The sequence below is a fragment of the Haematobia irritans genome, chromosome 2, assembly GCF_050003625.1.
Source record: "Haematobia irritans isolate KBUSLIRL chromosome 2, ASM5000362v1, whole genome shotgun sequence".
NCBI lineage: Eukaryota > Metazoa > Arthropoda > Insecta > Diptera > Muscidae > Haematobia > Haematobia irritans.
In genome coordinates this window covers 178164840-178179033 of record NC_134398.1, presented here as the reverse complement: position 1 = coordinate 178179033, position 14194 = coordinate 178164840, and the positions used below count along the sequence as shown (strand labels likewise).

The 14194-nt window shown below is 38.3% G+C and overlaps 1 protein-coding gene across 2 annotated transcripts in view; it reads left to right on the top strand.

Annotated features, from left to right (window-relative positions):
* The first annotated feature begins 202 nt into the window (after positions 1–202).
* bun (TSC22 domain family member bunched) overlaps positions 203–14194 on the top strand; it is a 612850-nt gene continuing 598858 nt past the window's right edge. For both annotated transcript variants that reach the window (XM_075296938.1, XM_075296937.1), the window contains exon 1: positions 203–5611. In XM_075296938.1, coding sequence (XP_075153053.1) covers positions 1473–5611 — 4139 coding nt within the window. In that variant the 5' untranslated portion in view covers positions 203–1472. The remainder of the gene's footprint in view (positions 5612–14194) is intronic.

The window sequence follows — 14194 nt, the reverse complement described above, 5'->3', positions numbered from 1 at the left end:
AGAAGTAGTAAAACAATATCGAAAGGAAATATAATTCGTCGGAAGTTTGCATTGTCATTGTTGCTTTTAGACCTCTTGTCCTGGGCCTTCTCAACATCAACGTTGTCGTCATCAGCATCAGCATCAGCATCATCATCGTCTATATTGCCTAATTTCAGATCAAGCAAAGTTTGTTCATGATCATCAGTGGTGGTGTAACTCAAGTCTTGTGCTACACAACGTTTTTATGAACTGATCCATTTAGAATTATTTATCATCGTCTCCCAAACAATAACACCTTCGCCATAATTCAATTTCATCGCGGAATCCGTATTCATCTCAACCAACCGACGAGTTCCAGCTTTTGTATTTTTTTCTTCTTATCAACGGCGTCGAACAATGTTGATGAAGTTCAATTAGATTTAATTTAGTTTTGCTACTTTTAACCTCTAAATTTGTGAATAAAAAGCGTTTTGCAATATTTGAAGAAAAAAAAAAAAAAGAACGCCAAGTGGATAGAAGAGGAAAAAGAAACCCAAGGCATAGCCACCATCAGATCAGAAAAGCAACTGGAAAAAAACCCCAACTAACAAAAAAACTTTCTCCTTGCTAGCCTACCCCCCAAAGAGGAGAAGAGGAGAAAAACGTCGAATTTATCCATCCAATTATTGTATGTCGTCAGATTCTTTCTAGTATCTCTGATCACCAACACCCACAATCTACACCACCAGCCAGCCAGCCAGCCATCTATCTCCATAATCATCACAACAGGCAGTCTTATAAGTCAATCATAAGAATCTGCAGTGTGTGAAGAAGAAGTGAACGTAAATATTAAAGCGGATAAATCGGCAAATAACAAAAAAAAAAAAAAACAGCAAGTGGGAAATTTGATCAGATTAGATCCTAAACGAAGGAATTCTTCATTGTCATCAACGATCAAAGATCAAATTATTTCCAAACCAAACCTAGTTAAAAGAAAATTAAATTAAATTATAGATAATCCCTAGGATAAAACTAAATTAAATTTTTCAAAACAAAACAAAAACCCAAATCCTACTTTAAGTTAAACCAACCAAGGAAGACAAGGCGATCAATTTATCTTCAAAGGGAGAAATAACAAAATCTTAGCAAAGGGAGAAATCACAAAATCTGATCTTTTAACATTCTTGGTTCCTCCTTGACTTTGAAGTTAAAAATCTCCTCGTGTATTGGTTTAAGCTGCATAAGTAGCTTATAACCAAATTTCTAGGATCTTCAGTAGTAGCAGAACTAGCAACATATTCACCAAAACGTCTACCAACAACGTCTATAGTTGTAGCACCACCACCATCGTTACCAATCACTTGGCTATCGCAGGCACTAATACAACTACCACAACGACATCCATTGTTGGTTTAGTTTTTGATACATTAATTAAACCCGGGTTTGGGCAGGCAATACGCACGACCCTGGATTTGCTGTTGAAAAAGTTGCGCACTCTTAAAAACCCGATTATGGCCGAGAATCAAACTGCTACAGAGGATTCCGGTCAACAATCGCAAACACAACACCAATCGCATACCACAACCACCAACGCCACCCATCAACAACAAGAGCAGCAGCAGCAACAACAACAACACCATCACGATCATTTCGATCAGCATCAACTGGAACATCCTTCCTTGTCTACACAAAATTCGGAAGAGCTATCGTCGGCTTTGGCCTCGCCAGTAACACCACCCAACGAGGAAAATCACTCGGTGTCATCACCAGACGAACCTCAGACTATTGTAGTTGCCAGCAATCGTACACTGAATTCGCCACATCAATCGCCAGGCCGCAGTATGATTGATCGTCCTGTACCCGCCCGATTTAAGGTGTCCAATACGACTCCACAACGTCGTAATACCATACAATCGACTAGCACTGCGCGTGGTGCCAGTACTACTTCGATTAAGAAGCCCACCCTGGTCAAAGTGAACTCACTGACCAGTACCGCTACGGTGGATAAAAATAATTCGTCATCCACTGGGGATAAACATCACCACCATCATCATCACCATCACAACAGCATGTCGAATCATCAGCAACATCATCACCATGCCCACCAGCATCATCATCAACACAATTCGTCCTCTTCTTCCGCCAATAATACGACTACGGCCTCCTCGACAACCGCCATACAAAGGACCACAAGTGAATGTCTTCGTCTAAATGCTGTACCCCAAACAACACCCGCTACTGCAGATTCTCTCTCGAATGCCACCAGTTATAATAGCATTCATTCGAATGTCACCAATAATAGCTCAAGTTCAGCTTCGGTGGTCCCCAAATCGACCAGCTCCAATGCTAGTCATTCCAAAAATTCAACATCGAAGTCATCGTCGGCCAATTCCAGTAAGGCTTCGTCGCCCAACAATAATAACAGCATAGCCGAGGGGTCCACCGGCTTAAGATCGGGCTCTCGAGGATTGCGGGGTTATTCAGCCTATGGAGGCGGCGGAAATATGCATAGGGCCGGACAAGCCTCCACCGCTACCGCAGCAGGTGGTGGTATACGAAGACCCAAGCCCACATCTTCGTTTCAGATAACTTCGGTTACTTTGGGCAATCCAAAACCCTCACCTGTTACTGATAACGGGGAAGATGAGTCGGCCGATGATTTCGACGAATCTCACACGGATGAAAACAGTCGTATAACCGATTTGGAAAATGAGACACCTTCGATGTCCGAGGACACATTCTCGAAGGAGGAAATCTATTATCATCAAGATGATGGTCTTACTAGTACTGCTCCCGCCATACCAACGGGTTCGCAGTTTGGTTTGGTGGTTGCCACACTTGGCGCTCAGGATATCTCAAATGTGCAGGTAAATGTGGGTGAGAATTTCATAGATGTTGTCCCAGCGGGCAGTGATGTGAAGAAGGACTCCACCCAGCATCGCAGCGAACGTTTCAAAGTGGTTAAGATTGAGTCTACCGAACCATTTCGTCGTGGTCGTTGGGTTTGTATGGACTATTTGGATCATACCACGGTACCCGGTGGTGGCGGATCGGGTGGTAAGGGAGATGGTGCTGGTAATAACAACGAAAAGACTGAAGGCGGTGCCGCAGGTGCTGCTGATAATGCCGGTGAACAGGGCGGTGGCGGCCCACGTACAACGCAAAGTATGATTTTGGGTCATGGTACAGCGGCTGCCATTTTGGAAAATCACTATGATGCCTCGGCATCGGCTGATGGTAATTGGAATTATCCAGAGCCATCGCCAAAGGCCCCCTTGGGTGGTGCTGGTGTGGGAGGAGGAGCTGGTGGGGGTATAAACACTGCTCCCGCCACTGTAGTCCATGGTTTGCAGCAGTTTATCGATGGTCCAAAACACGGTGGGGATGCTATGGCTGGCCTTCAACAACAAACCGGCGAAGGTCAATACCCCACTCCACCGCAGGAGGTGAACGCCAATACCAACACGCCCCAGCAGATGACCATGCAAGGTCAGGTTATGCAGGAAGGAGGACAAATCCCCATGGATTTCGCCACCTTAGCTGCCCATAAACTAAAGCAATCGCTTGAAGAGCTCAAGAGACGTGAAGAAGCCATCGAAGCTTCGGAAAAAGCGGCCGCTGCTGCTGCAGTCGCCTATATGCCAGGACGTTCACAGCCTGTGAACTTTGAAGCCTTCAAGCAACAGCAGCAGCAGCAACAACAACAGCCACAACAGCAGCAGACACAGTCGCCACAAGTGTCAATGCAACAGCAGCCACAAGCCATGCAGCAGCAGCAACAACCACAGCAAAGCCAACAGCAACCGCCACAGATCCAGCAACAACAAGCCCAACCACATACTGTCTCCTTGCCGAGTAGTATGAATATTCAAAATGGAACGTTATCCATATCGTCCGATAATAGTAATGTCGGCTCTCCAGCTGGATCTGCACAGCCTCAGGGTCAACAGCAGCAGCAGCAGCAACAGCCAATACCCACTATGATGGGAAATCAGGGACAGTCACAACCGCAACAGCAGCAGCAACAGACTCAAAATATGACTGCTTACAATATTGAAATGCAGCAACAGCCCTTATCGCCAGCTCCGCAACAGAGCCAAGTACCCCCCACTTATGTGACATCGAATTTCCAAGGTACTCCACATCAAACGCCTCAGCAGCAATCGCCACAAATGGCCGAAGCAGCCAATCAGCAGCAGCAGCAACAACAACAACTACAACAGATGCAACAACAAATGCATCAACAAATTCCACAACAACATACGGTACCAGTTCAGCAGATGCAGCAAGTGCCAGTGCAACAAATGCAGCAACATTTGCAGCAACAGCAAATGCAACAGCACTCTGTACCGGTTCAACAGCAACAAATGAGCCAACAACCACATTCGATGCCAACGGTACAGCAAATGCAACAAATGCAGCAGCAGTCGCAGCAACAATCGGTACCAGTGAGGCAACAACAGCAGCCAATGCAACAAATTCCAACCCAGCAAATGCAACAGGTTGGAGCTCAACAAATGCAGCAGATGGCTCAGCAGCAGCAACAACAACAGTCTCAGCCTCAGCCTCAACCACAGCAGCCACAAAGGCAACAATCATTACCAGTGCAACAAATGCCGCCCCAACAACAGCAGCAACCACAAATTCAGCAACCAATGCAGCAAAATGTTACGGTGCAACAGATTCCACCGCAACAACAAATGCAACGTGCCAATATGCAGCCTGTTCAGCAGCAGCCACAGCAACAACCCCCGCAAATGCAGCAAGCGGTAACGATGCAACAATTGCCACCACAGCAGCAACAACAAGTGCAACAATTACCTGCTGCTGCAATGCAGCAGATGCCACAGCAGCAGCAGAATGTTCAACAAATGCCGCAGCAACAACGACAGACTTCACAAACAGATGGTGTGTCTAGAAGCACCAGTTTGCCACAGCAAATGCCCTCACAACAACCATCGGCAACACAAAATCAACTTCCACCACAATTCCAGCAGTTGCAACAACAGCAACAGCCTATAGTTCCCGGTCAAACAATGCCAATAATATCGCAAATGGCCAACTATGACATGCCACAGCAGCAACAACTTCAGCAGCAACCGCAACAATTGCAACAACCACAGCAACAGGCTTCATTGGTTAATCAACAACACAGTGCCCCGGCTACTATGGTTGACAATGCTACCATTTTAGCTCAAATTCAGCAGCAGCAACAACAACAGCAACAACATGCCTCTATGGCCGGCACCAATACCTCAATGAGTGGTCCCACAACAATGATGATGCCAACAGCAACGGGTCAACAGTATCAGCAACAACAATCACAGCAAGCACGCCAATTACCTAACGATAATGCTCAACAACAGCAGCAGCAACAACAACCTGCAAACAGCGTTAATGTTCACTTGAATCCGATTGCATCGGCTACCGTTATGCCAACGAATATGACAATGCAAGCTACAACCAATGTTGACAAATTACAGCAACAACAAATGCAACAGCAGAAACCACCAACACAGCAGCAACCACAATCACAGCAACAACAGCAGCAGCAGCAGCAGTCACAGCAACCAAAACTATCGACAGCCACCACATCACAGCAAACTACTGCGCTACAACAGCAACCTATGACGGAAACAGAGACTGAAAGGTAAGTTTTTTATTTCATTTCTCTGTAGCTCAATTTATTCCAGATTGTATCGTAAGACATCTGCTGATAATCTTGATGGAGTATTGCATATATTGCGCTCTAGAGTAAGAGAACGTAAGCTTTCGAATTATGGGGAAATATTTTAAAAATCTTCAGCAGAAACTCAATTTGGCAAGCAGCTTAGCTTCTCAAATCAAAAAACATTTTCTTAAAACAAGAATTCTAGAAAAAATATTTCCGTAGAGCATTTTTTATAGAGCCCACTGTGCGTTAAATAAGCTTGCATTGCGATTTCTTTGGAAGGTTTTTTTTTTCTAAGATTTCCATATATTAGAAAAGTGATATTCAATCGACACGTGTCTTACGTATCATGTAAAATACATCTGCCGGAACCACTGTACCGAAACTATATTGTGTCCAATATCTGGATCGGGTTCTCCCTTTAGCTCAGCCATTTTAAAGTAAAACTATTTCTTTTAGTCCTATAGCATTAAAATTATGTTATTTTAAGATTTTTACTGAGTAGCCTACTGTGCGAAAAATAAGAATGTAGGCTATGTGAAATATGGAGAGCATTTAATTTTTTTTTAACAGATTGGCAAGATTGTGAACTTCTGTTTAACGAGTACCAATTTCTACCAAAAAGCCCACTGAGAGTGTACAAAGCAAAGGGATATCTTGCGTATTTCGTCCACTGCAAATTTCAGCTTCCCAAATCCCCAAAAAAACGTAATTGGAAAATATCCTGTGAAACACACCACATTGGAAAGCATTTCGTAGGATATTGACTGAGGATCCCACTGTGTGAGAACTAAGCCATGTGTAGTAATGAGACTAGAGGTGTACAAGTGAGTAATATTTTACTAGTACTCACGGTGGAAAACTTTTACACGATATTTTGATATATATTTGCGGATGCATAGATTTAAATAAGAGTTAAAAAAACCTTCATAGACCAGCAAAAACTTGGTAAGTAATTGAGGTGGAAAACTCATTTTACTTGATACGCAACTACTTACCCATGCTTACAGTTTGGCTCTTGGTAATGATGCAGCGAAGCACTTTCCTAATAGGAGATGCTCTTGAGAAAGTAATCTAGGATTCCAAAAACATGGTTAGTTATTGAGGTGAAAAACCCATTACTAGTAGCTCTTGTGCCATTACCCCTTACAATACCATCTGCTTGGTAGTAATGTCTTATGTTAATCAATGCTTTCGCTTATGAAGAAACATTTTTACATCGCCGAAATCATTCGGTGATGGTAAGTTATTAATCCTAAGCCTATGGAAATGCTGAGGGTATAGCCCACATGCTCTTGATACGCCGTTTTTCGCCTCAACTACTTACCCATGCTTACAGTTTTGATCTTGGTAATTATGCAGAGAAGCCATTTCCTTATGAGATATGCTTTTGAGAATGTAATCAAGGATTCCCAAAACTTGGTTAGGAATTGAGGCAAAACACTCATTACTAATAGCTCTTATGCCATTACTCCTAGCAATACCTTATGCTTGGTAGTAATGACTTACGTTAATGAATGCTTTTGTTTACCAAGAACCATTTCTTCTCGTATATAACCATGTAGAACACAATCCATGTCGCACATAGTGGTGTCTGGGTTCTAGCCACGGTTTTGTTTTTTTTTTTTACTCTTTGGTAGATTGGTAGAATTCTTGAATTTTTGGTAGATTTTCCAAAATATTCCTTTCCAACTTAGGGGTACTTCAATTTTGACCACATTTTCTATGGAAATAAAATTTTGAGAAATTTTTCTATAGAAATAAAATTTTGAGAAATTTTTCTACAGAAATAAAATTAAACAATATCCTATAGAAATAAAATTTTTATAAAATATCCTGTAAAAGTACAAAATTTAACGAAAATTTTTCCAACCATTTTGGACAATATTTTTAACTTCCAAAACACCATAAAAAACAGCTAATGATAGGGTAATAAATAAGCCATGATATCATTACATGTATTAGAGAACGCTATATGTACTTCGTACAAACAAACAACAAAGACATTAATAATTTTTATAAATAAATAAAACAAAATTTTTCCATAAATTAAATATCTTTAAAAGTTCTATGTTCATTTGAAAAATATAGAAAAACCACAAAAAACTATCTTTAAAAAATTAATTTTCGCCTTAGATCATACTATCGAAATCAATTGTAAATTCTCCTTTTTGTAGAAGTAGTAACAACACTTTGATGGTGCAAGCTAAAATCCTTATAAAATTTAAAATTCGATACATTTTTAATTCAAGATAAATTTATACACAAAAAAAAAATGCCGCTAGTAGGGGAGAACAAAATATAATAAATAAAATAATAAATAAAATCTAAAATATAATAATGAAACTTTTCTTTCGTGGAAAACAATTTTTTTTTTTCATACAAACCAAAAAATTTTGATCAAAAACCTCAAAATAGAATTTTTTTAAAAGTTGGTAGATTTTTGGTAAATTTTTGGTAAAATTTTCTTCAAATTTTGGTATATTATTTTTAGCACGAGCGGTAACCGTGGTTCTAGTCATATCGAAAGTATTACTAAGATTTACCTGTTAATGGGTGTGGTCAATCCTAGAATTATCTCAGAAATTTACCTATTACAACTACTTACCCACTCTTACAATATAGCTCTTGGTAATGCTGCCGAGAAGTACTTTCCTTATCCATTAAAATATAATTGCTTACCAATTTTAATCTAAGTTACCTCCAAGATCATTAGGTTATGAGATTGTTTGCTGGGCAGGTTTTGCTACGTGACAATACTCCTGAACATCTGACATATGGTAACCAAAACAGACCAGTGGTGGTAAGTCATTATGGTAATGTGATGGGTATAACCCAAACGCTCTTTCTCCAGTTTCCAGTTTTCCACTTCAACTCCTTGTCCACTTTTTATACCCTGCGCCACACTGTGGAACAGGGTATTATAAGTTAGTGCATATGTTTGCAACACCCAGAAGGAGACGAGATAGACGCATGGTGTCTTTGGCAAAAATGCTCAGGGTGGGCTCCTGAGTCGATATAGCCATGTCCGTCTGTTCGTGAACACATTTTTGTAATCAAAGTCTAGGTCGAAGTTTTTGTCCAATCGACTTCAAATTTGGCACAAGTATGTGTTTTGGCTCAGAATAGATCAGAATAGATAGAAGGAGACGAGATAGACACATGGTGTCTTTGGCAAAAATGCTCAGGGTGGGCTCCTGAGTCGATATAGCGATGTCCGTCTGTCCGTCTGTCCGTGAACACATTTTGTAATCAAAGTCTAGGTCGCAGTTTTAGTCCAATCGACTTCAAATTTGGCACAATTATGTGTTTTGGCTCAGAATAGATCCCTATTGATTTTGGAAGAAATCGGTTCAGATTTAAATATACCTCCCATATATATATTTCGCCCGATATGGACTTATATGGCCCCAGAAGCCAGAATTTTACCCTAATCTGCTTAAAATTTTGCACAAGAAAAACAATTAGTACTATAGTCAAGTGCGCCAAATTTTATTGAAATCGGTTCAGATTTAGATATAGCTCCCATATATATCTTTCGCCCGATATGGACTAATACGGTCCCAAAAGCCAGAGTTTTACCCCAATTTGGTTGAAATTTTGCACAGGGAGTAGAACTATCATTGTAGCTATGTGTGCCAAATTTGGCTGAAATCGGTTCAGATTTAGATATAGCTCCCATATATAGCTTTCGCCCGATTTACACTCATATGACCACAGAGGCTAATTTTTTGCTCCGATTTAGTTGAAATTTTGCACAGGGAGTAAACTTAGCATTATTGCTATGCGTGCCAAATTTGGTTGAAATCGGTTCAGATTTAGATATATCTCCCACATATAGCTTTCGCCCGATTTACACTCATATGACCACAGAGGCCAATTTTTAACTCCGATTTAGTTGAAATTTTGCACAGGGAGTAGAATTAGCATTGTTGCCATGCGTGCCAAATTTGGTTGAAATCGGTTCAGATTTAGATATAGCTCCCATATATATGTTTTTCTGATTTCGACAAAAAGGGTCAAAATACCAACATTTTCCTTGTAAAATCGTCACTGCTTAGTCGAAAAGTTGTAAAAATGACTCTAATTTTCCTAAACTTCTAATACATATATATCGAGCGATAAATCATAAATAAACTTTTGCGAAGTTTCCTTAAAATTGCTTCAGATTTAAATGTTTCACATATTTTTTACTAATATTGTGTTCCACCCTAGTGCATTAGCCGACTTAAATTTTGAGTCTATAGATTTTGTAGAAGTCTATCAAATTTTGTCCAAACCGAGTGATATTTAAATGTATGTAGTTGGGACAAACCTTTATATAGCACCCAACACATTTGACGGATGTGATATGGTATCGAAAATTTAGATCTACAAAGTGGTGCAGGGTATAATATAGTCGGCCCCGCCCGACTTTAGACTTTCCTTACTTGTTTTTTGCTGTGTAATGGATATCCTTTCCATTAAAATTTGCCCTATGCCCACAATAGTTTTCTGAATGCCTCTATTCATCCACCTCCACATATGCCATGTATCTTAAATTTATAAATCCATATTTCTTCACAAATTACTTTTCATGTTCATTGCCTATCGGTTTTTGATGTTTGATTATTAATGGCATTTGTTTTTTTTGTTTTTTCTTTATAACTGTTTGTGGATTTTCATGTTCATAAATGGAAAACTAGCTAAACAAATGCCGCCACTTTGGAGATATTTTCACATTCACCCTGTTTTAAGAGAGTGTCGTGTCGTGTCTGGTATATGTGTCTAGTCTGAGTGGTTGAATGGTCGGTTGGTTGTTTGTAAGCTTGTTTTTTCTGCTGCTGCTGCTGCTGTTGCTGATTCATCAACACCTACTTCTTTTTTTGTTTTTGCTGAAGTTTGTACCAAAAATACAAAAAGAATAGGGATGTCATTTTGAAAAATCCGAAATCATTGATTCAACTGTGATAGAAATACAAAATTTTAGAAAATATAGAAAATATTTTTTAACTGAAAAAACATATATATTTTAGAATTTTGAACCTACAATTTACTTCATTTAATATCAAGTGTACACCAAAAAAATCTTTTTTGTCTTCAATCACAATCCAATTGATTTTTAATTGAAATGTCTTCAATCATAGAAATTATAGTATCAATCACAACCGTCAATTCAAAAAATTCATTGTTCCAATAAAAAAATTAATTTTTCCAATTAAAAAATTAATTTTTCCAATTAAAAAAATAATTGTTCCAATTAAAAAAATAATTGATACAAATAATTGTTGTTTTTGATTTTTGTTTCAATAAAAAAATTTGTTGGACCAATCAAATTTTTAATTGAAATTTTTTAAAATTCAATTAAAATTTTAAATGAAAAATTTTTGGTATTATTTTTTATGTATACAGATAATTGTTTTTCTTATTCTATCACTTATTCCATTATTGATCCCATAATTTTTATACCCTCCACCATAGGATGGCGGTATATTAACTTTGTCATTCCGTTTGTAACACATCGAAATATTGCTCTAAGACCCCATAAAGTATATATATTCTGGGTCGTGGTGAAATTCTGAGTTGATCTGAGCATGTCCGTTCGTCCGTCTGTTGAAATCACGCTAACTTCCGAACGAAATAAGCTGTCGACTTGAAACTTGGCACAAGTAGTTGTTATGATGTAGGTCGGATGGTATTGCAAATGGGCTATATCGGTCCACTTTTACGCATAGCCCCCATATAAACGGACCCCCAAATTTGGCTTGCAGACCCTCTAAGAGAAGCAAATTCGATCCGTCTGAAATTTGGTACATGGTCGTTTTGAAAATGGTCTCTAACAACCATGCAAAAATTGGTCCGCATCGGTCCATAACTATATATAGCCCCCATATAAACCGATCCCCCGATTTGGCTTTCAGAGCCTCTAAGAGAAGCAAATATCATCCGATCCGGCTGAAATTTGGTATATGGTGTTAGTATATGGTCTTTAACAACCATGCAAAAATTGGTCCACATCGCTCCTTAATTATATATAGCCCCCATATAAACCGATCCGGCTGAAATATAGCCCCCATATAAACCGATCCCCCGATTTGGCTGTCGGAGCCTCTAAGAGAAGCAAATTTCATTCGATCCGGCTGAAATTTGGGACATGGTGTTATTATATGGTCTTTAACAACCATGCAAAAATTGGTCCACATCGGTCCTTAATTATATATAGCCCCCATATAAACCGATCACCAGATTTGACCTCCGGAGCCTCTTGGAAGACCAAAATTCATCTGATTCAGCTGATATTTGGTACGTGATGTTAATATATGGCCTCAAACACCCATCCAAAAATTGGTCGAAATCGGTCCATAATTATATATAGCCCCCATATAAACCGGTCTCCAGATTTGACCTCCGGAGCCCCTTGGAAGAGCAAAATTCATGCGATTCGGTTGAAATTTGGTACGTGATGTTAGTATATGGTATCCAACAACCACGCAGGAATTGGTTCATATCAGTCCACAATTATATATAGCCCCAATATAAACCAATCCCCAGATTTGACCTCCGGTGCCTTTTGGAGAAGCAACATTCATCCGATATGGTTGAAATTTGGTACGTGATGGTAGTATATGATATTTAACAACCATGCCAAAAATGGTCCATATTAGTCCATAATCATATATAGCCCCCATATAAACCGATCCCGAGATTTGGTTTTGGAGCCTCTTGGAGGAGCAAATTTCATCCGAGTCAGTTGAAATTTGGTACATTGTGCTAGGCCGTTAACAACCATGCCTACCTAGGTCCATATCGGTCTATAGTTACATATAGCCCTCAGATTAATCGATCCCCAATCACACAAAAATTGGTCCATATCAAGTTCATAATTGTATATAGCCCCCATATAAGCGACACCCATATTTCAATTCTGGCTTCCTACGTACCGTGCAAAAGTCCATATCGATTCATAATTATTTGTAGACTTACCTACACATACCTTTTTGTCTAATATATACCACGTATGGACTAACTCACAATTTAGAAAACGATTTAAGATACCACAACCCAAGTAATTCGATTGTGGATGACAGTCTTTCGTATAAGATTCTACGCAATCCATGGTGGAGGGTACATAAGATTCGGCCGGGCCCAATTTACGGCCTATATACTTGTTTTAATTGAAATAACATAGCTATCAAAAAATACTTGATTAACAATTAAATTGATTTTTCGACGCTTTCAATTAATTTTTTTAATTTAAGTAAAATTGTAATGAGCCAATGAATATGAACAACATTTTTTTAAATTTGAAAAATTTCAAATAAATTTATTTTTAATTTAGTTCCTTTTGTCCCCCAAACCCTGTGTATATTAAAATTTCGCCATTGCTTTCCCTTAAAGTCGAATTATTTGCTGTATATAATAGGCGCATGCGCGCAACCGGCATACATAAATGTAACCGGCAAATATTTTCCTCACAAGTTTTTATTGCCATGGTTTTTAGTTTTAGTTGTGTTTTTGTTATTATATTTTTCATTTACTCCTCTATGTGATTAAAGAAAGTTTTCTTCACCCATTTGTCGCGGGATTACCGACACAAAGCTTATAACTTAGAGGCCACATTCATATAACCATGAATCATTTCGCCAAACATTCAATTTTCTTTTGATCTGCAAATCGTAGAGTTTCCTTTGAGAGTTTATGTTGGCAAAAAAAACGAAATTAATAAAAAAAAAATTCACAATGGGCTGGAAAACTTGTATCTTATACTATACACATAAAAAAATATGATCAATATTTTTCCAATTAACAAGAAATTAATTCAATTCTAAAAACAAATCAATTAAAAATTGAATTGATTCAATTGTTTTTTTTTATAAAAACAAAAATCAAGCACAAAAATTAATTATTAATTTTTCTGTTGGAATTAATATTTCTATTGGATCGATTTATTGTTTAATTTATGTTGGTGTTTGGTACTATCAATTACAGAAATTGAAGACATTTCAAATAGAAATTAAATGGATCAATTATTATGCTTGAAAAGAAAAATAATGTTTTTCTGTTTAGGACCTCCAAGGTTCACTTTTGAGAATTTTTACTGTATATCACAGAAAAAAATATTACCAATATCAATTATACATTTAATTAAATGAAAACAAATGAATTAAAAAAAATCAATTTAACATTTAATATATTCAGCAAATTCAAAATTTCAAAATTTTTAATCAAAACTAAATTAAAATAGCAGAAATGTACAACAAAAATAGTACTTCCTTTATTACACTTTGTTTTGCCCACTGTGCATGATTTAGATTGTCCGCTACTGTTGCTATTGCCTTTTGTTTTTTTTTTAAAGGGTGATTTGTTAAGAGCTTGATAACTTTTTTTTTTAAAAAAACGCCTAAAATTTGCAAAATCTCATCGGTTCTTTATTTGAAACGTTAGATTGGTCCATGACATTTACTTTTTGAAGATAATTTCATTTAAATGTTGACCGCGGCTGCGTCTTAGGTGGTCCATTCGGAAAGTCCAATTTTGGGCAACTTTTTCGAGCATTTCGGCCGGAATAGCCCGAATTTCTTC